Consider the following 27293-nt stretch of genomic DNA (forward strand, 5'->3'; position numbering starts at 1 on the left):
CAAAATCAAAAGTTTTTTATTTTAATTCATTCATTCAATGTTAATTTAAATTAAAATTGAATACTTTAATGTCAAAATTGATACCTTTAAAATTAAAATTGATTTTTTTTTTTAAAATGAGTTTGAGTCGGCCCATTTATACCCACCTCATAATGAGGCGATATCTTTGTGAGTTTTTGCAAATACTATGATCTCATCGTCTGAAATCTTTAAAAGCATATTAATATGAATTTTGTCCTTTTTTGGTTGTAAGGTAGGTAGTAGTAGTGAATGGGAATTGAAATCAAATCTTGTCTAAAAATATAATATTTTCTCTCAATGAAGTAAGATATAAAATGAATTAAAAGCAATAAAATAGCACTAATTTTTATTTGAGCCGGTCTCACAGTGAGACCATTTTTATTGGGTTGACCCAATAGATATTTTTTATTTTAAAGTAATCACTTATAATGTTAAAATGATTACTTATAATTTTAAAATAATTACTTTTTGTAGTCTTAAAATAATTACTTATAACCTTAAAACGATCACTTACGATCTTAAAGTAATTAATTAAAGTATTGTGCTAATTATGTGGGCCCGTCTCATGGTGAGACGGTCTCATACAAGACGGGTTGATAAAATAGGCAGAAGTCTTGTATGAAATCGTCTCACCGTAAGATGGGTCCATACAAGCAGCTCCATTCATGTTATTTTTTTAAAAAAATAACTGATTAATTAACTTAAAAGCAGTTTTTTTTTTAGTTTTTTTTTAAACTAAATATTGGGCTAGTCCTTATCAAGCCGTCTCACAATAAGACGGTCTTGATAAAGAATTTGTCTAAAATAAGATAATTCTATAATTAGGCTCGGCCCGGCCCTTTGTCATTGTAGAGGATTATGACTTTCCAATGCCACATGACACACCCTCGAATGACTTCGACCTGCAAGGGTTTAAGTGTTTAACATTCTTCAATAATACTTTTGGCTGGCTTTGACCGATCATAAGATGTTATAAAATTGTTGTAGAACTTTTTCTTCAAGTGTCACTCAAACAATCTTAGTAACCGTTTATTCGTCATGGTTCAAAATCCTATTCCACATGCCCTTATTTAAAAAGTTTAGGTCAAATGGATTAGAATTTAATTTGGAATCTGTTTGATTTTGGGTTTAGAGGATTTAGACCAGATTTTACTTAGACTCTTTCTAGATCCATTAAACTTGTTCAAGACTCAACCCATTACACAATCAAAAATTTATTTTTCAACTCTTTTTAAACCTAGCTCTTATATAGATAATTAGACTCAATAGACTTTTATGCAACCTATATACCAATTTTTGTACTATTGAAACCCTTCAAGTAATAAAAAGGCAAAAAATGAATGATTAAATTTAAAATCATATAGGACCCTATACAATAGACCGGACAAATTTTGATCCAAGTAAAAAATTTCAAACACCGAGGTTTATTCGAAATTAATAACAACGAGCAAAGTCTTGTTAGATTTTTGTTAACATTTTAACATGGTTTTCTATTGTTCGTTGTTACTAGTAAATAACAAATAAACTTGGACAAAGAGAAGCGTATTTTGAAAATATTTTCTTCCACGCTTAGATTGTTATTTTTTTGTTAAAATAGGTTTTAATTTTAAAATTTCGTATTTTGTTCTCAAAAGAGATTGAGAGGGGTTGGCATCAAATCTAATATCGTAAATCATACCTAATGTGGTGGGCGCGCATATTGCATTGGCTCCACTCTACTTAATAATTTTCAACTCATAAGTTTTTCGTTTGGATATACTACTCCGAATAAGTCAGTTTGCTACATTATTAAAAGACATAAAAACTTAAAAATTTAATATATTTGATTAAAGTAGTAGTGAATGTAAAAGTAAGAGAAAAAAATATAGAAAATAAAAATAATAAAATTATATTAAATGTAAAATTAAGGTAAATTCATTAGAAAGAACTAAAATTAAAAAAAAATAAATAAATTAAGTAAAACATAGATAATATTTCGTAAACACGCTAGTATATAAAAACACAACCTACATGCAAAGGTGATAATGATGCGAGCTGAGTCGAGTTCAAGCCATGATCATTCAAGTTGTGAGTTTCGGAAATTCAATATCTATTTGAGTTTAAGTCGAACTTTTCAAGCTCATATTTATATATTACTTCTGAGAGTTACATGATTTTCAATTGCTATAGATTTAGGAATAGGCTAGAGAATTCTTATAAAACCTTAGGTAAGAAAAAGGTGATAAATCTATATTTAGTTGACCAGAATCAAAACCTTATATTATGGTAAGAATAAAAAGAAAAATCCTTAACCGTTAGACTAAGTCAATCATGATTTTTAAGTATATTGTTGGGATGATTTATCCCACATCGATAAATTAGAAATAGTGTAAACACTTTATAAGTTATTGGAGTTCTTCTTTCCATCGTCATATGGTTTTAGGATTGCATCTTCTTGGCTTACAAAGTGTATACACTTTGTGTTTTTCTGACAATATGTTGACATTCAAAATAAATCCAACCTAATTTAACATATATCGATAATATAATTAATTAATAGTACTAAAATTAAAAAAATCAGGAAGTACTAGTAGAAGAGACCAAAATGATTTCTAATAATGAATGAGAAGTTGGTGTGAATTGATTGATACTAGTAGACACCATCTCACATGCATGCAATACAAGGAGTTAGTAGTGTAGATTTTATGCATGGGCCCAAAAATGTGGGATATGTTACATCCTAATCTGATTTAATCTGATCCGATCCAATCTTAAAAAATATATGATTGAGGATAGAGCTTGTTTGGTTGTGTGGGCTCAATCTGATGCATGATATGTTGTATACCTACTACTACTATAATCACAATGATTGATCATGAATATGAATCTGAAAGTGATATTGGTGTGACTAAGATTGGAAGTTTTTTCTTCATCTTCACAGTTGGGAAGTATACTATTTCGTCTTTCTCCGCAATCCATCTGTCATGTTTAATATCACATCATATTAATCAATAATAAATCACTTTTATATTATTATTTTACTCCTATTTAACATTCTTTTTATTTATTTGAGATTGCTACTGATGGTGACATATTATGAGAAAATAATAGTATTAATAGGAAAAGATAGTAATAGTTGATTATCTACCAATATGATTTAATCATACAAACTCTTTAATTCCTTTACTATAGCTCTATTTAATGGACAGGTCATATTCATATTAGGGCGTCAAAAGGGCTTTTATAAACAAACAAAGAAGTGGTTAAGAGATGAAGTATAAAAATAAAAAAAAAACTTTGGATATGTCTCGATACATGTTAATAAATCAACTTAACTAAAAGATTAAATTGGTGATTGAAAACCCATGATACATTATATACTTTATCACGCTTCCTCACACAAGAGTCATATAGATTATACTAAAATATAAATCAATATCAAAACTGGCGTTAAATATTCTACTAAAAATGAAGTGTTGATTCTTAAAAAAAATGAAGGGTTGATAAGATTTGAACACACATGACTTTCCGTTACATTGATCTATGATACCATATCAAGAAACCAACCATGCATAATAACATTATATGTTATATATTTCTTAATTATAAGAAAGTAGTTAATATGTTATGTTAATGAATTTATATTTTGTTTTAAATTGTCTAGATAATTCAACAATTACCTGTAAGTAGTGACAAGATGATGAAGAAATATTGAGATTTCCAGCCTTGCAAATTCAAGACCAGGGCACAATCTCTGTCCACCACCAAATGGTGCAAACATAAAACTACTTGCAACTATTCCTTTTTTCTGTAACAAAAGATTTTATAAGCAATGTAATAGTATGGCAAAAATATAAATTTATAGTTAGGTATTTTTTTTTATTATGAGGTAGACCGAGAGAAAGGGAAGGGGTTGCACTACAATATAAGTTACTTATAGTATGATATATTTAGTGACATTTAATTTAAATGTCACTATTTTAAATTTCTAATAGTATATATATAGTAAATTATTGACATTTATCAGATCCTTTAACAGCATAATAAAAAGTCATACTAAAACTTTTCGCGACATAGAAAATATATATAGTGAATTAATGACATTTATTAGACTATGGTAACTATTACATATGTCACTAAAGGTCAAATAATCACAAAATCACTTAATTGTGAAACTTAAAATAAAAACCAAAAATCATTACACAAAAAATATGAATCAGTGATATGTTTTAATGCCACTAAATCCTATATCGCAAAAAGTTAATTTTGTTGTAGTGTTATGTGAAAATCAGGTCATGGACCTTATCTAAGAAAGGTGATACTTGTTCCAATTAAAACGATTCTCAGATAGGTACTTGGAACTTAATTAAGATAACGACGATCATAATTGATAGTAATATAATAATGTTTGGTTGGTAATGATTAATGATAATGACAATGCATGTATATTGTTACCTCCCATCTCCAAGGATTAAATTGATAAGGGTTGTCATAATTTTGTTCATCCATGTGAATTGATGTTAAGGATGCAAGTACACACCATCCTTTGGGTATCAAATAACCTGCAAATTTTACAATAAACATTTGTTCATATGCATTTATAAATAAGTATTTATTTGTTAAAATATATTTATAATCTCAATTTATAGAAATACTTAAAAGTTTATAAAACATATTTATAAATATAAAGATATAAATTTGCTTTCAAAAATGCACGTTAATAAAACAAATGCACGTTAATAAAAGAATGAAAAGAAAAACATGAATATTACAAAATCTACTCCAATTTTTGATATAATAAACCATATGAAATAGTCACCTTTGATTTCAACGTCTTGGGTGGCTTGTCTCCAAATTGCATTAATGATATTCGCGAGTCTTAGAGTTTCACTAATTACCTAATACACCATAAAATCAAACAAATAAATAATCATAATTCCGTACTAATCAATTTTGCAACTTCCTTCATGACTATGATTTGTCATTTTTCATCTCAATCCAAACCTTAATACTGGGGTGTTTGGTTCTTAAATTTTTATTTAGCTTTTTGGTTGGTTTTTGGCTTTTGACTTGTTAGTTGGTCAAACAGTCAAAAATAATGTTTGGTAAATGACTTTTAAAGTAGCTTAAAAGCTGGCTTTTAAGCCTAAATAAAAAAGCTGCTTAGTTAGTTTGTTGGCTCACTTTTTCTCTAATAAATAGCTAACAGCTAATACTTAAATTTACTAAATATCTCCACAAATAGCTAGCTTTTTCAGTTAACTTAAAAGCCAACAAAAACAACCAACATTTTCAGCTGGTCAAACAAACCAACAACCAACAACCAATAGCTAATTGTCAAACACTCCCGTTAATTTTCTATAAGAAGAATATACTGAAAATAGAATAAATTCAGTTTTAACTACTAAAAATGAACTTACGTTTTGGGTGAACGTCAAAGACATGTAGTCGGTCCAATCATAAGAGTTTCCAGTATCAGCCTTTTGCATCTTCAAATCCATGTTTTCATCCTATACCATCCCATACAATATACTACATGTAAGAGATTCCAGGATTGCATTGAATTTAAACTAGAAATTAAAAAAATGCCCATAAAATGCCAAATAATACTCCCTTTTTTTTTTAATGTTTTTCTTATTTAAAATATTCCACTTTAAAATTAACGTTTATGAAACATATATAGAAGATATAGTATATTCATTTGAAATCTCGTTAAATTTGTCTTAATGTATACTTTTTTTATTATATATTTTTATGATGCATATTTAGGGATATCAAGACTCAAAAATTTGCATAGAATATTGTCCAAAAAGTAAATAAGAACACAAAAGAACGAAGAGAGTACCTAATAAATGTTATTCCAGTTGTAACTAAATTAGATAGACATTCGTATAATATTGTCAAGGAACCAAATCAATTTAAGATAATGGTTGAAGCTTTAAAATATTTAATATAATCTAACAAATATATACTTCTATGATTCATCTAAAAATTTGTATTAAAATGAATTGTATTATTTTACGGAAAATGATATATACGACCCTAAGAGTTGTATATAAGAAAGAATTTTATATTTAATTTATATAATTTGCTTTGAAAACATAAACATTTATTTATATTTAATTATTTTAACATTTATTCTTTCTTGGAAAGTTAAAGTTATTATATAAAATATTAATTGTTATTCAATTTCTAGATTAAATTCTCTTGAAAATTTAAAATCATTAATGATAAAGAGATTTTGTTAATTTTTTTTACAGCCCTCAGGGCTGTAAATATCATTAATATATTTTTCAATAACTTAAGATTTATAATATTTATGGTTCTCACATGGTTCCCCTAATTTTATTTTAACATTTTTAATATTTATGGTCTCATATTTTTTGACTAACTTTATTTTATAATGTATTCTTTTAACTTTTGATGCTTAGAACCTTTACTTTTTCACCATTATTAACTTTATTATTCTATAAAATAGCACAAAAGGAGTAGTAGTATATCAAAATTCAACTTTTTTAATTTCTGCAAATATTTCTTATGAAAACAACAAATAGAACAAAAGGAATAATATATCAAAAGCTTAGTTAGTTACCTATGAAAAAAAGAAATATCAATAAATTTTCAACAATAACTTAACATCAAAATTAATGCACTTCTCCTATAACTTATTTGCATTTATTCAATTTGGTGGAAAGATTATAATAATTCATTTTGTTGGAGTTATTGGGACACAATGGGAAAGTAGTTGAGTTTGTATTGTTTCATAAGAAAAGAAAGAATAAAAAGTGAAATGTCATGTAGAGAAATTCTCATGTGTTAATGGAAAAGGGCAATTTAAAAAGTAACTAACAACTTAGAGAAGTGTATAAATAAAGTCAAATATAGGTAGGCAGCTAGGTTTATAGGTATAAGAGCTTTAGACGTGGACGGTTAGGGTTCACTGCCCATGCAATATGCAGTATTTAAACTTGATCACGACGGCTCATTGCCTTTATCATTTACTTCTCTTGCTTAACCCAACGATACCTTTTTACTTCACTTTCTAACAATCATAATGCCTTTAATAGCTTTTTGATTGGCCTCTCACTCATTTAAAAGTCAAAAAAAAAAAAATTTCACAAATGAATTTTTATTTAGCAGAAAATCTAATTTTAGGTAAAACACTAACAAATTTAGCTTTTTATTAATTTTTATTTGTTGATTTATTTTTTTTCTTTAATAAATAGCGAAAATTAAAAATAATTATTTTTATCAAATTATATCTTCCTATAATTGGTTTTATCCAGATAAGTGAAGGGCCAAAAAATAAATTACTAAAATGATTACCGTGTTATATCTCCTTGTGAACAACGCCACATTATACCAAATAAGATTTAAAATAAAACAATGAAATATTTACCGACTTTTTATCACATATTTCATATTGCTACATGTGCTTTAGTTTGAGTCAAATGCGCGTAAACTATAAAAAAAATATTTAAAGGTTTGAAAGAGGTTTGCTCGAGTAAGCTAGGAAGTTTCTTGAATGAGCTAAAGGATAAGAACAAAGCAATGAGTTGCGAGATCGAGGCCATTTGGTCGAACAAGTAAGCATATGCTCAATCAAGCATATGTACGGAGAAGGCCTGATGCGATCTGAAATATTTTTGTGTGCTCAAACGAGAAAATAAATTGCTCAAAGAAAGATGTGATTGGTGTATTGATTAATCTATTTTTCAAGAGGTAGTTATAACCGACTTAATAGTAATTTTGTTTTGATTAAGAATCATGTCTACAATGAAGTTAACAAATAAAAATTTTGATTGAAATTAGAATACATAATTAGGTCAAGTGTAGATAAAGTCTATATTAGTCCAAAATAAGGTCCAAATTAAAGAGCGACACAATGGAATGATGAAATTAATAAAGTCTAATGCGTTAAGTCTAATCCAAATTGTGTCTCTAATCTTTTGTGATCTTTATTCCCAATCTATTTTCACCCCAATCCAACTTATATATTCATTATTCATCACTTTCATCCTCACATATTCGCATATTATCTTTTCAATTTAATACTTTTTCAAGTTGTTTAAGCAACTAATCAGCCTAACCTAAATCAAAATATAATTCCCTGGTTCTCATCAAATAAAACAATTTCATGAAATTACTAGCAAGATAGAGTAATAATGAGTTGATGAAGTAATGTCTCTTTTTGGTTCTAAAAGGTGGTAATGAAAATAATTTATACAGTAGATTTTCAATAAATGTATTATGTTATTTTCATACTAATCAAACTATGATCATAAAACTAAGTTTTTTTGTTCGCAAATTTCTATTAACAATTAATAACACATATCCTTATGAAAATGCATTGTAATAAGCTTCAGGAAAAATTGACATTAATAATTCAACTTTTCACGCATCCGTTAATAATCCCACCTTTGGATTGTTTTCTAATAATCTAACATTTTCTCACAATATTCCATATTACTAATAATAGGTAAAAATAGCATATACTGTCAACAAACTAAGACAATGGTTGGATTATTCACAGCGAACTAAGAGCAAATGTTAGATTATTAAAAAATTATTTAAATGTGGCATTATTCACAGCGAAGAGCAAAAGATTGGATATCAATATCCATTTTATTTTATTGCGAAAAAATGATGAAATAATTAATGTATAATAAACCATTAAACTTGTCAATATATATTCAATCCAAAATCCGCTAAATTTTTATTCATTATCCCCATCATTTATTACCGACAACCAAACGATACATCTTAATAGTATTAGGAAATGAGTTAATGAAAGACTTACCACAAGTTGTTTTAAAGCCACAGGGTTGTCACTTAGGTATTTGACAGCTAGGGTCATGACCATTGGCACAGAGTCCTCACCAGGGACCATCATCTCAATAATATTTCCGGCAATGACATCCAACGGTAGACATTGATCAACCTCACTTCTGTCATGTATGTCACGTAACAGTACGTCTATTGCATCATTGCTCTTTCCATGTGCTTTGTTCGTTAATCTTTCATCTATTATCTTTCTTATCATCTTTTTCAGCCTCTCTTTAGCCTGCATGCATTTTTAATTAATCTTTATGCCTCATTTTACTTATTTTCATCAAATGGTAATTGCATATTAATCATCCATTCATTAAATTTGCTACATTTCTCATATAAAGCGATTGCAGTATAAATGTAATTGTAGCAAATTTCATAGGAATGATTATCTATTTTTTTACTTGCACACTATTCATCATTCTATCGTATTTTGCATATTGCGGCTGTTATATGAGAAAAAAAAAAAAAAAAAAGCAATCATGCGTGATTTTGTTTTATTCTTCTCATTACTTATTTTAACATAATAAGAGTAATTTTTTTTTAGATTGTGTATAATTTTCTAAACATAAACAATATGACAAACGCATTAATTGCGTATAAAGATGTAATAGGGTGCTAGAAAAAAAAACCGTGAAAGTATTATTAATCACTTTTATTGTTTAAAAAATATGGAAATTTATAAATCATACATATCTAGTAATATCTGCTTGGAAAAAAAATTTAATACGCCTAACCAAAGATGGGTGAACAATAACAAAAAAAACGAGAGTAATAATAATAATAATAATAATAATAATAATAATAATAATAATAATAATAATGAAAAGGAGTAATAATGATAATTACTATTATAATAATTTTCTAAGTTTTGTTTTGTTTTTGTCCATTTTAGAATTTATCAGTTTATAAGAGAGAATTTTTATTAAAATTCTGATAGATATATAGATAAAATATATTCATATGAAATCTTATTTGAATCCTTTTAAAATATAATTTTTTACTAACTATTTTAAATAATTTCTTGATACGTATTTAGAAATATAAAGTTTTAAAATTTACTTTAAAAATTATGAAAAAATAAGAAGAAAAAATTATATTAATAATCCAACTTGTCACCCATTCATTGTGAATAATCTCACCTTTGAATTATTTTTTCATAATCCAACCTTTGTCCTTAGTTTGCTAGCAGTATAACCTTTTATTTTGTAATAATTCGATCTTTGTCCTTAATTTACTATCAGCATACCCCATTAGTATGCTGACAGAAAACTAAGGACATTGATAGAAATATTAAAAAATAATTCAAATGTGAAAATTATTTACAGCGAATTGATAAAAAGTTGTACTATTTTTCTAAAAAAAAAAATAGATAAACAAAAAGAAATAGCTTAGTATAATAAGCCAAGTATAATAACAAAACATATAAGGAGTAAATAGAGTACCCTAAAATAACTCAAGTTTTCTTCCAAAGGTGAGTTTCTTATTTTGTAACCTACCCTAGAAAGATAGAACGATTGCATTTAATGTGTACCTAAGGCTTATACGTCAATCTTCCATACTTTAATTACACCCATTAACCATTTGATTTTAGTTATTTGATACTCATATTATTTGGTCCAAGGCAGAATTTTCTATCATAATTAATTGATCACACATTCACACTATACGATGTAATTATGGCAACTTATTGATCATCATTACTTCTAGCTGGGCTCTTGTGTTATGTACAACTCTAGTTCTTTTTAATTAATTGTTAAACATTGTAATGATGAACTACAAACTTTTATATGTATTATCATTAATAAGAATAAGATTATATATATATATATATATTCGACCATTTTTTTTTTAATGGTAAATATTTTTTTAATGTTATCACTAATAAGTATAAAATTATATACCCTTTAATTTACTATAATTGTTAAATTTTCTTATTTGGTTAATTCACCTTTAAGGATTTGTAAAGTTGTGTACCAGGGAGCTTGATTGGTAAACAAACCAAGCCTTTGATAAACTCTTTGTATTCTTTCTTGAAAAGCTCCATTTCTTCACCAGCCTCCATGCCCATTAATACTTTCACCAATATCTCAAATGTTATCTAAAAAAGTCCACCACTAATTAAATAGATATCAGAAAATTGGTATTAAATGTTGGATAAATGACATTTGAAATTAAATAAAAATAAACTAAATAAAATAAAACCCAATTGAGAATAAATTAAAAGAACAGTTCCAAAAACTTTTTTCTTTAGAATAATATTGTCCGCGTTTCATTAATATTCATTAATATTAGTCCCTCCTATTCACTTTACTTGTATCATTTAATTTTTCACACTTGTCGAGGTAACTTTTAACTCTTAATATCTTTAATTATACTTAATCAAAAATTAAGAAAAATTCATATTGATAATCCTTGCATTGAGACGAATAAAAGAAGACTCTACTTCACTATATTTTAACTTATCGATTAAAAATAAAATACAAATTAAAAGAGATTCATAGATAGTGACAAAAAGTAAATAGGACAAATAAAATGAATAGGAGGGAATATTACGTTTGCTTTTGCATAATTTTCAAATAACAATTTAAATATCAATATTTGCAAATACATTTAATAAACAATTACTCCCTTCGTTTCCTAATATCTTTCCCGTTTATTTTTTGCATAATTTTCAAAGTAAATTTTGAGTCTTAATATTTTTACATATGCATCATAAAAAATATATAATAAAAAAGTATACTTTAAGACGAATGTAACGAGATCTCACATGGATATATTTTATCATTTATATATGTCTTAAAAATCTAATCAAATTTCTCTCTCCAAAGTAAAATATTCTAAACAGGAAAAACATTAAAAACGAAAGAAGTATAAAACATATATATATATATATATATATATATATATATATATATATATATATATATATATATATATATATATATATATATATATATATATATATTAAAAACAACATCATGTTTATGTTTGTTTTTTAAAATGAAATATTCTAAAAGTAATCATTCCTTCTTAATTTCTTCGAGTTTAATTTTTTAATGAGAACTGACATAAAATGTCCTAAATAAGATGAACATTAGAGAACAGAGTGAGTAATTTAAAAAAAAAAAGGAATATTAAAAAAAATACCTGATTAGTTTGATCTTGGATATAAACAAGATGTCCATGTTTCCAATTTTGGAAAGACAAGTTAATAGAATGAAGAATATCAGTGGTAATTTGGGCTTTTAATTCAGGAGACTTTAAAAATCGTCCAATGGAGGCGTGTAGTCTCTTATGAGAAGCTCCATTCATTCTAAGAATAGAGTTTGCACCAAATAATTCAGTTATGGATTTTGGATAGGATGGAATGAAAATAGTCCCATGATTTTGTAACACCACCTTGTTTATTTCTGGATCAGTTGATACTATTACTTCTTTGCCTAGTAAATGTGTTCTGAATACTTTTCCATACCTAATCACATCAACAAATTAAAACACATTCCATCTTTATCAACAATTTTACTCATCTATATAAATTTATGTAGCATTAAATAAGAAAGATTTTAAAATAAGAAAGATAAAATAAATTTTTTATTAGTCATTATATATGCAAAAAAGGATATTAAGTTATAAATTAAAAATACTCTTCAGATTTATAACATAGTATATGTTCTGTGTAAAATAGTGACTTCTATAATGCTTCTTATCCTTCTCATTTTAAACTAACATTTTTTACATGTAAAAGCTTTTGTTTATTGAATTGAAATGAGCTATTGCATATATATAATGATTTTTTAACAATAATATTATATTTAGGTAAAGTAAACTTTGTTGATCAAAATTATTTTGACTGATAACGCAACTTATTTTTATTGATCAAAAATTAAGATAAATAATAGAAGTGGTATTTAGTTGGTAAATTCAATACATATTTAAACTTATATTTAAAAATTAACAAAATTCAAACTTCAATAAAAAAAAGTCTCTCACAAAGAAAGTAAATGAACAAACTATAGATAAGTTGAAAATGGAAATTTCACATCAAAAATAAAACTATTCACTTTTTTCCTTTAAATCTCATTCGCAAATTTATCATATTTTTTTATCTTAATCACTTATTTCTATCATTTACTTACTTTTATCATATTTTTTACTTAGTTTTCCTTTCCAACAAAAATTTTACCAAAAAATATTTTGTGTGTATTTATAAAGATTAATTAGCGTCTTTTCTTTGAGTGTTGATAATGATTTGAATATTTATAATAACAAAAGGCAAAAAGTAGTACACGATGCATGGAGTATGCCACGTACAGAAGCAACCTAACAATACAGAGAAGAGTGAGAAAGAAGTATGATTGATTGATTTAATGATTTCCAAAGACGTATTTAATTAATATAATATTTTCTTAATTTTCTTATATTAAGATTAATTATTGATTAATTATAAATAATACCAACTTAGGATATTTTCCTAAAATAATACCAACATTAGATTATTAACTAAATTAATAATTTTTTTGTCTAATAATCATCTATAATTTGATTTTAAATATATTAGAGATTTTCTAGAAAAACACCCTTTAATTTGATATTATTCATGATTAATCAATAGTTTGTATTATTGTAGGAAAATTAACAAAAAATTGTATTATTTACAGTAATTTTGCAATTAGAAAGAAAATAACCGAGTAATAAAAGGTTTTCTCGTGCTGTCTATCAATTTGCATTATTTTTATCTAATTAGTCGGTCAAATTGAATTTGCATTTTTTTTAATTATGATTTTATTTTCTTTCTTTTCATCTAATTTATGTACATATTCCACCTTTATCTTAACTCCTTATTTTTATATCTATATATTTTTTTTTTCTTATTCTCCAATTTTATTACACTTTTTACTATTTTCCACCAAAACATAATAAGTGCTAAATGAAAGGAATGAAAACAGTATATTATATGAAAATTGGAAAAATTAAGAGGATAAATTGTATATATATAAATGAAAATTTAAAAAATAAAAATTATGACCATAGATTGAGAACAAAATAAGAGTAATTATTTTGGAGAGAGGAAGCGGCAAAGATGAATTATTTGAGTGCCATAAAAAGGCGAACACTGGATGATGAAAGAATGAGGCTATGACACAGGACAACAGGAAATGGGAATGGGAATGGGAATTGGATCATGGGAATAGAAATGGGTCATTTTCGGGGAAGCTCAAATGTGAGTACGTATACTATGAGTCTATTAACTGTGAGTATCGGAAACAATTTATGTTGATATTCGCAGGAGCTTCCACTTCTTTGAGTCTATTTACTGTACTCAACAGCCTTTTCCATTCACCTTTGTTGATAATGTCATCTCAATTTTTATTACCCAATCCTTAAACTTCGTCATCCTTTTTATTTTATCGTGACCCGTCTTCAAATAAAATTACGAATTTGCCTCTAATTTTTAAAAAATTACAACTTTACCACTCTCTACAAATTTCTTATTTATAATAATAATAATAATAATAATAATAATAATATCAATAATAATAATAATTAACTTTTTTATATTCTTCAAAAAGAATATAAATAAAATTAATAATAATAAAAGTAATAATAATAACAATAATAACAACAATAATAATCAGGGGCAAATTCATAATTTCATTTGGAAGGGGTGGCCATAAAATGAAAAGGGATGGCGAAATTTAATAACTCCCTTTTTATTATACTTCTCTCGTTCTATCAGTAGCAAGTAATTCTAATGGAACGATGTTACGAGGATGTACTTTATTAATATTAATAATTAATTTCTTAAAACTAAGTTCTTAACTAATTACCTACCTACAAGTTTAAACTTAAAATTAACATAAGGTTAATCCAATAAAAATTGACTTTAAAGTGGGTCAATATAATTTCTTAAAAAAGTACAAAAAGGGAATTTTAAACACATACTCTCACTATTCAACGATATGTTTTAATATATTGCTATTTAACATAGTGATACATTTGAAATTAAAATTGTCAATTCACACATAAAAAATCTATTTTTACTCGTAAAAACATATCGTCGGATGAAATATATATATACATGTAATATCAAATAATAAGGATTTTAAAATGAGAAGGGTGAGAAGGATTTTTGTTTGATTTTGTTTGGTTACTATATATACAAAAAAGAATACTATGTTATAAACATTTTAAAAATTATTTTATAGTTACCTTTCTGTGTAACATAGTTACTTTCATAATTATGAGTTTTTAGTTTAATCGTGACCATATATTTTTTTTATTTTAGTGAAATCAAGGGTGTAGAGTCCTTCCTACTCTTCTTATTTTTAACCCCATCTTATTGGATCTCTTCCCTATATATATATATATATATATATATATATATATATATATATATATATATATATATATATATATATATATATATATATATATTAATTTCACTTGGCGGTATTGCTGTGGGAGTTATATTTTGATATTTTCCCTAACAGTCTAAAAATTGTATTATTTATTTTTTAACATGTTTTTTAAAAGATTCACTACTTTATTATAATTTTTAGTGAGCTTTCTTTTTCCTTTTGTTTCATTGTGTTTTGTTTTCTAATCTGCATCTCCACAAATCCATTCAAACGACTACTGACTAGTCAATCAAATATATTATTCCTGCTACACAATCCTAACAATGTCATGAATTATTACTGAAGAAAAATAAAAAAAAAAAAATAAATTCTACATTGATGGAAGAAAAGAGACAAAAAGGTCTCTTCCAGATTGAATACCGTTGTCCAGGGGGAAAGCTTTTGCATTTCATACAAACGTGTCTCCTTGTCACATAAATTATTCATTTTTTAAACACAAAATGAAAGTACTTCATTTATCAACTACTACTTGGAGTAGTAAAAAAAATTGTAAAAACTCCCACATTTTGATTTTGTTATAGAATACATACAAACTTTTATTTATTTCTAATTTATAATATAGTAAAATAAAGTTTGATATTATTGATTGTCACTTAAAAATAATTACTCCTAAAATTAGTAATTTATATCAAGATATAACTAAAACATAATAAGTCATACACACAAATAAATAATAAAAAGGTGATGACACTTATGATTACCATTGCCATTTGATTGCTAAATTGGCCAAGAGTGGCCTGACGACGGCCCCAAGAGCGGATGTCATTTGGTTGATGCTAAATGAAAATTAAACCCTAGAGTGTCGCCAAAATCAAGATAATGGGGCGACGGCTTGGCTACGGCCCAAGTGTCATCGCCATTTATAGGAAAGAGAGTGAAAATTAGAGCTCTTTTGTATAATATTTGCTACTTTTTGAAAAAAAAATTTCTAATTTTAAATAGTTTATTTGCATGTTAATTATTTTTTTATTATTAAGATAACTAAAATCTCAAATTTTATTTTAATCAGAATATGTTACATTTTAGACACATAATTGTATTAGTTAGCTTTGAATGCCTACCATGGTGATGTCTCAATGTTTATTTTTGGTCCAAAAGTGTATTATTTTTGCTTAAATATGCCATTGCAATTAACATGAAGTGGTTCTTACAAGTGTAGGGAAAAAGTTTATGCATTAAATTGCATCATTGCTTGATATGAGAACAAATATTTGAATAATGTTATTAATTAATTTCCTTCACAATATTAAATTAAATATTTGTAATTAATAGTAATATTTTTCTATATAACACGTCACAATTACTTGGAACTAGCTATTTGGTTTCATTCATAGAAGTACTGCAACCACTGACTAGTTGTTGAGTGCTACCATACTAGCTATACTATGCTAATGCTAGTATGATCCTTCAGCAGTCACCTACATGCTACCTTATATAGAGGCTACAAATGTGATACTAACTCGTTCCTCCGATTTAAAATACTTGCTATATAACGATTATTAACACTATTTATTGTTTAAGCTTATTTTATATATTGTGATTAACGTTAGTAAAAAAATAGTCAAGTGGATCTAGTTTGAATCGTCTAATAATATACTTTCATAATATTAACTTTTTATAATTTTTAAATGTATATATAGTTCAATATATAAATGATCAAAATAACCCATTAAATTATGTAAAAAGTCAAATATAGCAAGTTTAGTGAAACGGATAAAGTAATAATTTGTGCCTTCTAAAACCAAATTTTACCCTTCCTCAAAAATGAAAAGGGGTGGAAAATAGCATGTAGACAACTGTTGATTAGCGTTATGAGGTAGGACAGGACTGTAAGAGTAAATTAATAGTGAAGACAATTTAATAGTGTTTACAGCAATCAATTTCTCCTACATAATCCTCTCCCTTCTTGTCTCTTTTGCCTTTTCTACCCCTTCTTTAATGTTACCCCGCATCTTAATTAATTGCTCAATACAAAGGTTAAACATAAAAGTTTTAAGGATCTTATGGATTGCACGGATGAGGACTGTTATAGAAAGATGCGGGACATTACGACAGTTAAGTACTACAAGAATGAAGACGATCAAGTTTGTTGAAGCATGAGAATATTAAGATAGAGATGGCGAGAATATCTTTGTCAACTGTTTAATTAAACTTGGGGTCTAGAGAAGATGACAACTGAAACTTCCAACTAACAGGGTCGTCATGAATATTGTTTTTGCAAAGAGATGATTACTAATAAAAGAAGTTAAAGAAGCCTCAGATAGATAGAGCCAAGGTCGTCGTCCCAAAAAATATTCCTATTAAGGTATGAAGTTAATTAGCATTCAATCATTTGCAGGGGTAACCGAGCCTTTTCAGTATAAGTGAATTTGCATTAGAGATCAACAATAAGCCCTTTCTTATTTGTTATGATAACTAATGAGTTGTACGTCTTTATTTATTTGTGACAATGTTCCTTACTACATGATATTCAAAGACGATATTGTGCTTGTAACGAAAGCGGGTGAAGAAGTCAATGCGAGACTAAGAATCGGAGGGTGACTTTAAAAGGAAAGGGTCGCTCTAGAAAAGAATACCTATGAAGATGCAATTTTGGTAGAGGGGGAAAATGGGAGAACCTAGGACGACCAATCGAAGATGACGGGATTATTAAAGATCTAATGCAACTAATTCAAATTGGGTGGCTTAATTGGAGAGCAGCATCGTCGGGTATTGTGTGATAGGAGATTTTTATGGATATATATGAGTTAAAATATATTTATCCATATAAAAAATGTTGTTGGATTCCTCTCGATGTTTATAATTTTAATAAAAAAATTTATAATTTTATATAAATTTGAAAGAAAAACACGTTAACTTTTATTCACCTTTCCTCTCCTTTCATTCTCTCAGGTTGAAATGTCGATGATGTTCAAATGCAAGATTTTTAATATAAAAAACTAAGTGAGAATCGAATCCAAAACCTTAACTCGAAAAAATAATACTTACTCTAACTGAAAACAATATTATTCTATATTATTGTGTTGTTCTAATGTCATTATTACCATGATTATAACAAAAATAACATAAAATTAAATTCGTTTTGGATTCGCCGACTTCTATTTAAATCAACTACCTAAATTGCCTAGTTGCCTTCTGTAAATCTCTGTAGAAAGGCCACTTTTTAAACTATAGGTTTTTTTCACCTTCTGATATTATATTTTTAATATCAAAAATTAGAGAGAATAATCATCATATCACTAATTAGAAAATAGACAATCAAACGGCATTGTCATATGCAACAAGAAAGTTCATCATTTACAATATATAAATTTAAGTTTTTTTTTACTTAAATTATGCAAAATTAATGTATTATTAGATCCAACACACAAATAACAATATACTTTCTTCGTTTCAATTTATTTGCAACATTTACTTTTTTACGCAGTCTAATGCACTAATTTAATCCTTAATATTTCTAATTACACATAATAAAAAATTATAAAAATTTGATATTAATAATCTTCGCAATGAAAAAAATCAAACAAGATCTCGATTGACTATGTTTTAACTTTTAGATTAAAAAACTAATGACAAATTATGAGTGATGAATAAATAGTGTCATTTTTCATAATGTTACAACTAATATGAAATGGAGGAATATTTTATTTGTTTGTTAATAATTAATAATTTACCTATCAAATCAACTATTTTTTTCATGTTTAGCTTAGCTTTCATTTTCAAAGGGTGATGACAAGCTTTTTATTGGTAGATGGAAATATGTTTTAATTATTTGGTGAGTTGATGTTGGTATTAAAGAATCATGGGTAAAAGGTGTGCCCATTCATAAAGTATCGCTAAGTCTTCATTACTTCTCTGTGCTTAACATGTGTTTCTAAGCTGTAATGTTCATCATCATTTCTAGTCTCACCACTTTTCTTAGAAAATTTTTTACTAATAATCCAATTTATTTTTTATTTTTCCTATTATAATCCCACCTATTGATTAACCATCAATAATTTCAATTTTAAGGGTATTTTCTTAGAGTAAACCCGATAATCGGATGAATTGCTATAACAAGTTTTATTTAAAAAAAAAAGGATAAAAAATATATAAAAAAATTAAAATTTCTTTTATTATTCAGAATTTTTTATGTAAATTTTTTAAAAAATTTCTCTAATTTGAAATTAGTTTTCAATTTACTTTTTTGGTGTCATTTTTTTTAATATGGTTAAATTTAAAATTAACGTTAATTATTGAGGTTGTCTTTTAATTGTTATTAATTGAGTCAATGTTTTAATTTACAACTATGGCTTAAAAAGTTTTTTTGTCTAATATAATAGAATAACTTGATTTTAAAAGTTTAGCCAAAAAAATTATATCATATATTCATATACTAGGTAAATACGAATTAATTTCCCATTTATGAGGAATATAAAATTTATATTTTGAAATTGCATTACTAATATTAACAAACAAAAACTAAAATTTATGTTCATAAAAATAAGATGAATTTAGTAATAATTAATAATAAAAAAATAAAAATCAGTAAAAATAATTTTAGTTCAATAGAATTAAAAGAAAATAAAAAAGGTGTGGTTCTTGAAAAAAATGTCACACATACATAAACTTAGAGAACTAGACAAATCAGATGGCCCATCAAAGAAGGGTTTGATCAGAAAAACCCCGCACTTGGTGGAATATGTTCAAAACCCTTACTGTTTTAGAAAATGGGATGCTAATTTGCTGCTCCCCCATCTTAATCATAAACAAATAAATATTTTTTTTGCTCCACTCCACTCCATTTTTGTATTATAGATAGAGTCAGAGTTATCATCCCAGATATAATAATGAAAACTAGCTATATAATTACAAATGGAGCATTAAAAAAAATTTGGATATAAGTTGAATCAAATATTAATAACTCACGTGTTATTTCAAATTCGATAAGTAGACAGATTTTAATTAACATATGAGTTTGATTGATAACCCACTATTACGTATCAATTGGTTTTTGGATAAAACTTTATTGGATTCCACAAACTATTAAATGAGACGATTTCACTGAGAGACGCGCCTCATTCATGAATTAGTAACTCATCTCATACATATTGCAAGAATATAAACTCCTTGTTAATTTGAGATTATTTAACAGAGAGACGATCTCCTACAAGAACAACTCATCGAATTAATATTTATGCGCAATCAACTCTCTAAAATGGATCTGTTGTACCTAAACAAACCATTTTAATTTGTACTATGTTAAATCCCTACAGCGCTTTCATCTACAACCCTTCTATAAATGAAGATATAAGTGCTTTTATATAAAGTCTTGTATCATTTTTAGTGTTATTTGATGTTAATATGATGAAGTAAATATCATTCATATCTTCCATCACCTTATTTAAATTATGAGATTTTTTACATTCAACTTAATCATTAATTTTTAAAAATACACTTTTTATTTTTTTTTAATAGGAAATTATAACACATTTATTTGACATCTTTGCTAGATTTATATATAGTTTTTACTTTTTAATTTATAATTTATTTGATTTTTTTATGTGTAATTGTAAATATCAAGGCTCAAACATATGTTTTGAAAATTGTGAAAAAACAAGGTGAACAAAAAACACAAAAGAAGTATATAATGTACCTCTTTCGTAATCAATGAAGTATATATATATATAATTATTAGAAAATTACACCAAATTAACATGATTAAAAGGAAAAACGGGATACACGTATGGTTAAAGGATTCCATAATTTATGAATTGCAGTGTTTTTTCAAAATATTGACAATTTTATATTTTTTCCCAATTGGAAAAAACAAAAAAGTACCTCCTTTTAAATCTCACATGTACCTTTTAAATCTTTAATCTTGTATAAGTAATGAAAAACGTATAGTATTACTATATACTTTCTTCATTTCAAATTACTTTTACAATAAAAAATATTTGACTATTCATTCATTATTTTTAATTTGTAACTAATTTTTAATTTATAACTTATAAGTTAAAATATAGTCTAGTGAATTTTGTTTGATTCATCTCAATACAAAGATTATTAATATCAATTTTGTAGAATTTTTAATTATACATAATTAAAGATACTTCGTATAATTCAGCAATAACGTTTCATTTGCTTTTTGGACACTATTTATCTATTACCCTTAATTTGTATTTTATTATTAATTTATAAGTTAAAATATAGTCATGTGAGATTTTGTTTGATTCGTCTCAATGGAAGGATTATTTATATCAACTTTCTATAATTTTTAATTATTTTAATCATGCACAATTAGAGATATTAAAGATTGAATAAATGCATTTGGATAAAATGCATAAAGTTAAGGAGACATTAATAGTGAATTGAAGGAAGTATTAAAAATTAAAATAATATATTGAACTGCATGAAAAGTCAAAAATTACAAGTATTGTCAAAAATTACAAGTATTTTAAAACGAAGAAAATACTTTAATAACTTATCAAAGTAATTTATTGTCTATTAATCGGATTTTAGCTTAGTCGAAATAAATATCATTGTTTCGATGTAAAATTATAAATTCGATTCTCATCCACCATTCTCCTCCTTCCTCTTTTCTTAGACTAACTTTTAATAAAAAAAAAATAAAAAATCGTATTTTAAATAACCTATGAATTATGATAATTCAAAATTAATTAAATAGGAAAAAATTAGTTAAAAATCGTATTTAATGTGTAAGGTAAGTAATCATAATACACCAAGATATTTTGAAGATATCAATAAAGGAGAGTATTTTTCATTACATGTAAATATATCATGGATTAGTTTAATAGTTGAAAAGTTCTCATTTATCCTCTTAGAGTCGTATATAGATAAGAATTAATTCTATCTCCTCCTCCAATATCTTGGGTTAGTAATTAAGCTATAATTTTAAGGAAAGAATAATACAACATATTATTAATTTCCTTGTAATAATACCTATGAATCACAACTTAAGAGCTTTTTTTTCCTAAAATAATACAATTTTAACTTATTAATTAATTCACTAATTTTGTTTTCATATAATGTTCTATAATTTGATCTTTAACACTCTTATGTTGGTATTATTTATAATTAATTAAAAGTTGATATTATTATAAGAAAACAAACAAAAAAATTATATTATTTCTGATAATTTTTCCTAATTTTAATTCTAATTACCTACAAAAAAGTTTAATCCCCAATATCTAGCAATTTCTAGAAAATCTTCTCTGATCTTCTTGTTTATAGAAATTCTCTTTGTCTATCCCACATAAAAAAAAACAATTATATCACTAACCCCACAAATGATCTATTCAATCATCCTATCAGTGTATATATTCTGCTCATAGAAACTATAAACAAGTTATAGTGAAGAATGAAAGACAACAACCCATACTCATAAAAGAAAAAAACATGGTGCTTCAAATAGACGCCCAGATAATAGATATGAGGTTATATATATGAATATATGATTTATAGCTAATCACAAAAATGTTAATGAAAACTCAAGTGTAAAAGGAACTTACATGTCTTTGCGTTTGTGCATGAAAGTGACAGGCTTAGAAGTGTAAGAGGAGGCGATGAAATCAAGAGTTTCTCCAATAAAAGGCCAACCTGAACATCCTTTTGGAACCCTACTCCTACTACTTTTTGACTTCTTCTTCTTCATCTTCTCATCATAATCATTATGATCAGCACCATTATTTTCCTTCATGATTTCCATCTTATGATCATAAAATCTGGACCGTCCAAGTATGTACATCAACAACAGAATTATAAAACCCAGTATAGCCGCCGCCCACCAGCTCTCCATTTTTTTCTGTTTCTCTCTCCTTCTCTTTTGGTTGATGTGGGTTTGTGTTTGTGCTTTCATCATAGCACCCACTTGATGGATCTAGTACTCTATTTATACTTACTATATCCTTTCATCAATTTTAGTAGATTCTCCTTTTTTTTTATGCTTTTATAAGCTTTTTTTACTTTTTAATATTTTAATTTTAAACGATTTCATTTTTTAACCATATTAGAAGTATTTCTTATATTTTTTTTAGTCCCATTTTTTTTGTTATTATTCAATTATTACTCTTAATTTGCATTTTATTTTAATCTTAAGTAAAACTATATTTAAGTGAAATTTTATTTTGTTCGTCTAATTACAAAGATTATTAATATTAATTTTTTATAAATTTAATTATGCACCATCAGTGATATTAAAGATCAAAATATAGTCTTGACAAATGTAAAAAAGAAAGTGAGACTACTAATATGAATAAGAGAGAGTATTGTTATTATTATTATTATTATTATTATTATTATTATACTCCTTCTGTTTCACATTAATTATCCCATTTAATTATTTTGATACTTTTCATCGATCAATCTTAATTTATATTTTATTTCTAATCTAGATGTCAAAATATGGTTATATAAGATCTTATTTGATTCATCTCAATGTAAATTTTATTAATATTAAATTTTATAATTTCTAATTATGCATAATTAGAGAATATTTAGGATTAAATTAGTACATCGAATGGTGCGCTAAAACTAAATTGTACAATTAATGTGAATTAAATGGAGTATTCTTCTATTTACAGGGCCAATGACATATCATAGATGGGTGTGTTCAATGTATCGTTTTAATTAGCAATTAGCTGTTCCTTTTGATTAAATTGATACTTAATAAAAATAATAGTGTTGCAAAGTAGCTTATGGTTTGACGGCTGTTTAGGAAATATTGATTTGAAATTCAATTGGTCCTTTTTATATTACTTGGTATACAAAGATTTTTTTTCTATGTATCATGTTTTTTGCATGATTGGCTCAGACTTATATATCGTATACAGGCAGGTTGGTTTAAGTGGTGAGAAGCCACCGCAGTGTTATGTGATAGGAAATTCTCAAGCAAGTTAAAAGAAAAATTTTACCGGCCGGCAATCAGACCTGCTTTGCTATATGGGACTGAATGTTGGCCTGTAAAGAAGATTTTCGAACATAAAATAAAAGTTACAGAATTGCGTATGCTGAGGTGGATGTGTGGGAACACTTTGATGGATAGAATCAGGAACCAAGAGTTTAGAGACAAACTAGGGGTAGCCCTTATATCTAAAAAAATGCGAGAGAATAGATTGAGGTGGTTTGGTCATGTGCAAAGGAAGACTTTCGACGCCCCTGTGAGGAGGGTAGAAAGCATTATCGTAGATGGTAAGAGGAGTCGAGGTAGACCAAAGAGAACTTGGGATGAGCAAATAAGAGTAGACTTGCAGGAGTTAAACCTCTCTGCGGACCTGACTAGGGATAGGAGCAGTTGGAGACGTCATATCCACGTCTTAGATTATTGATGTCCGTCCTTTGACCTCTTAGTGTCCTCAACCCCTTGCCCTTACCGTCTCCTTTCTATTTAGTTCTTTATTTTCTTTTGTAGTGGTCCTTCTGTCTATAGGCTTTTAAGTTGTCTTGCTTGTGTTTTTCGCATCTCTTTATCTTTCTCGAGTCGGGGGACTCCTTTGGCCGCGCACTCCTTTATGGGTATGAGTTGCCGCCGTCCTTCCCTTGCCAGACCCTGGCCTTAGCTTTCTAAGAGCGGGATATACTAGGTAGGATGATGATGATGATATTTTTTGCATGATTATTCTGTATTCTGCAATGGACTGATGTACTTTTTAATTTGAAATTTAATCATTGTCATTTTTATGTAATTTTTTTCTCTAATATTTTTTATTTTGTCATATTACTATTGAAATTTGATTAAAAATTAGATAGAAATAAAAAAAACTCAATAAATGAAGAAGTAAGTATTTAATTTCTTCTTTTGTTTTCTATATTCTTCTTACTTTTCCCTTTGAAAAATTTTCAAAGTTTTTCTCATTTATAATCTTTTCATTTTGAGACATAATTTTAGAAATAAATACCTTCATACAAAATCCACAAATGAGGTTGTATTTGAGAACAAATATTTTATTTCAAATTGTAAATTTCAATATGAAATTATTAATGAAAAATTTAAGAATGACAAAGTTTAGAAAGTCATTATCAAACGATCAAATTCTCATCTTTAGCCAGTTTTATAATAATAGTCGATTTGACTCAAATCCAAATAAATTTTTTTCATTGGTCAAACATAAAATTTGATTCAAATATATAATTTAAATATAATTATTATTCTCAAATATGTCATAAAGAGTATTTGTTTGACGAAAATACCCTTACCTAACTGATTTTATGTTAAAATAGAATCTCGAATCTTTTAATAAAGGTATTATATGACCCTCCAGTTACTGAAAATACATGCCTCTTCTTGCCTTCCTCTGAAAATCTTTCTCTGATCTTTCGAAGTTTTATATTTCTGAAAATTTGATTCTCAATAATCGACATACGCTTCATTGTCTTCTCTGATTTTCATGGCTTCTTTACTAAGGAGTATCCCTTTGTATATAAATTTCAAATTGTTTGTTAATTTTCTCTTGTACATAATTCCTTAATTTTGCATTCTTTATGGAATACATTTTATGTTTAAATCAAATATTGTATGTGGTTTTTTTTTTTTTTTTTTTTTTTTTTTTTTTTATCAATAATTTTATGGTATTTTTAAAAATTTGGTATTTTGTTAAATGCAGCTTTCTATTACAATTTAGAATTATTCTGGTTAGAATAGTTAATTCAATCTCAAAGAGGGATCACTTGATAAAATTGTTATAAAAGAACAAGTTTTTGTTGAAAATGCTAATGTTGAATTTTCATGAAAATGTGACTACTAATGAAACGATTACTTTTGATAATCAAAAGGTGATAAAGTTGGTGATTTTGAGTTTTTTATTGTTATAATTATTTGTGTTAAATTAGGCTGGACTTATTGTGAATGCCAGCATATTAACGGGGGACACAAGTGCACACACTTCATAAGCCAAGGAGACATATACCATCCCAAAACCATATGGCAATGGGAAGAAGGTCTCTAATAGCTTATAAAGCGTGCACACCATTTTCAATTTATCAATGTGGGATAACTCATCCCAACAATTTGGTTTAAAATATTATTTGCTATTAATTCGTATTGTTATAATCAAATACATAAACAAATTACATCTATATATGGAATTAGCATGTTTGAGGGACATCAGAAATATGGAGACTTGGAGATAGACTTACAAGTAAGAACGTTTGATAGATAAAGGGATACACGAAGCACAAGCCTATTCTTGGCTTGGCTTAATTACAATGAATACTTAAAGAGAATAAATATAGTCAAAACAAGTGAGCAGCAACATGTGAAGAGCCTTGAACATAATGTGTGAAATGAGGCAACCCAGAGCTGTTCGTTCAAGCGCCTAAGGTCGCTCGTTCGTGCAGTAAGGGTCTGATCTTTTGTTTGTTGATTGGAAGGTTAGGTTGTTCGAACACTCTTTAACTTAGCAACTCTTTGAATTTATGTGATGTTAGCTTCTTCACTGCAAAACTAAATGTCATTCTAAATTACACCAAAAACTAAGTGAAGCACCAATTGCATCTTTAAAGTTCGACTCTAAAGAGGAATTTCTTAGGCAATGCTCCTCATACAACATTATTTCCAATACTATCTTTTTCATCAAAGCAATCCATAGCCAATTGTCCAAACAAAAAAGCGAAACATTTATGTTTACTCAACTCACCTTACAACATATTATCTCGACAATCAATTGATATATTTCCTTTGGTATTTTATTAGTTGATATAGATATTGACATTTTGTGGCAAGATGTCACTATCTGTAGCAGAAATATCACCATCTGTAGCAACTAATAAAAACCAGAGTAAATATTAAATATAAACGTCAATTATAGTGCCGACACGAGAAGCAGCCAAAACTCATACATATTTATAATCAATTATACAATCATGTCAAAAATTCCAAACAAATATTATCCTTGATGTGCAAGAGCATCCACAGAACGGAGGAACCAGTGTACCATTTGGCAACTATTATGTATAATAGTCACATAACTGTCATTTTATAAAGTAAATCCACTTATTTTACAAAAGGACATAGATATAAGAGTTGGTATAGAAATCTTTACATTG

General features: G+C 26.7%; 1 protein-coding gene across 1 annotated transcript; it reads right to left on the reverse strand.

Annotated features, from left to right (window-relative positions):
- Positions 1-1988: 1988 nt before the first annotated feature.
- On the reverse strand, positions 1989-23169 carry LOC130807928 (3-epi-6-deoxocathasterone 23-monooxygenase CYP90C1). Its single transcript, XM_057673332.1, has 9 exons — positions 22763-23169; positions 11980-12304; positions 10781-10930; positions 8801-9064; positions 5421-5510; positions 4820-4898; positions 4456-4562; positions 3681-3808; positions 1989-2979 (listed from the first exon to the last, which is right to left on the reverse strand). Exons 1-9 carry the CDS (start codon positions 23110-23112, stop codon positions 2874-2876), a joined length of 1599 nt encoding a protein of 532 aa, XP_057529315.1. The 5' UTR covers positions 23113-23169; the 3' UTR covers positions 1989-2873.
- Positions 23170-27293: the final 4124 nt, after the last annotated feature.

Source organism: Amaranthus tricolor, chromosome 3 (genome assembly GCF_026212465.1).
Source record: "Amaranthus tricolor cultivar Red isolate AtriRed21 chromosome 3, ASM2621246v1, whole genome shotgun sequence".
In the NCBI taxonomy this organism is placed as follows: Eukaryota; Viridiplantae; Streptophyta; class Magnoliopsida; order Caryophyllales; family Amaranthaceae; genus Amaranthus; species Amaranthus tricolor.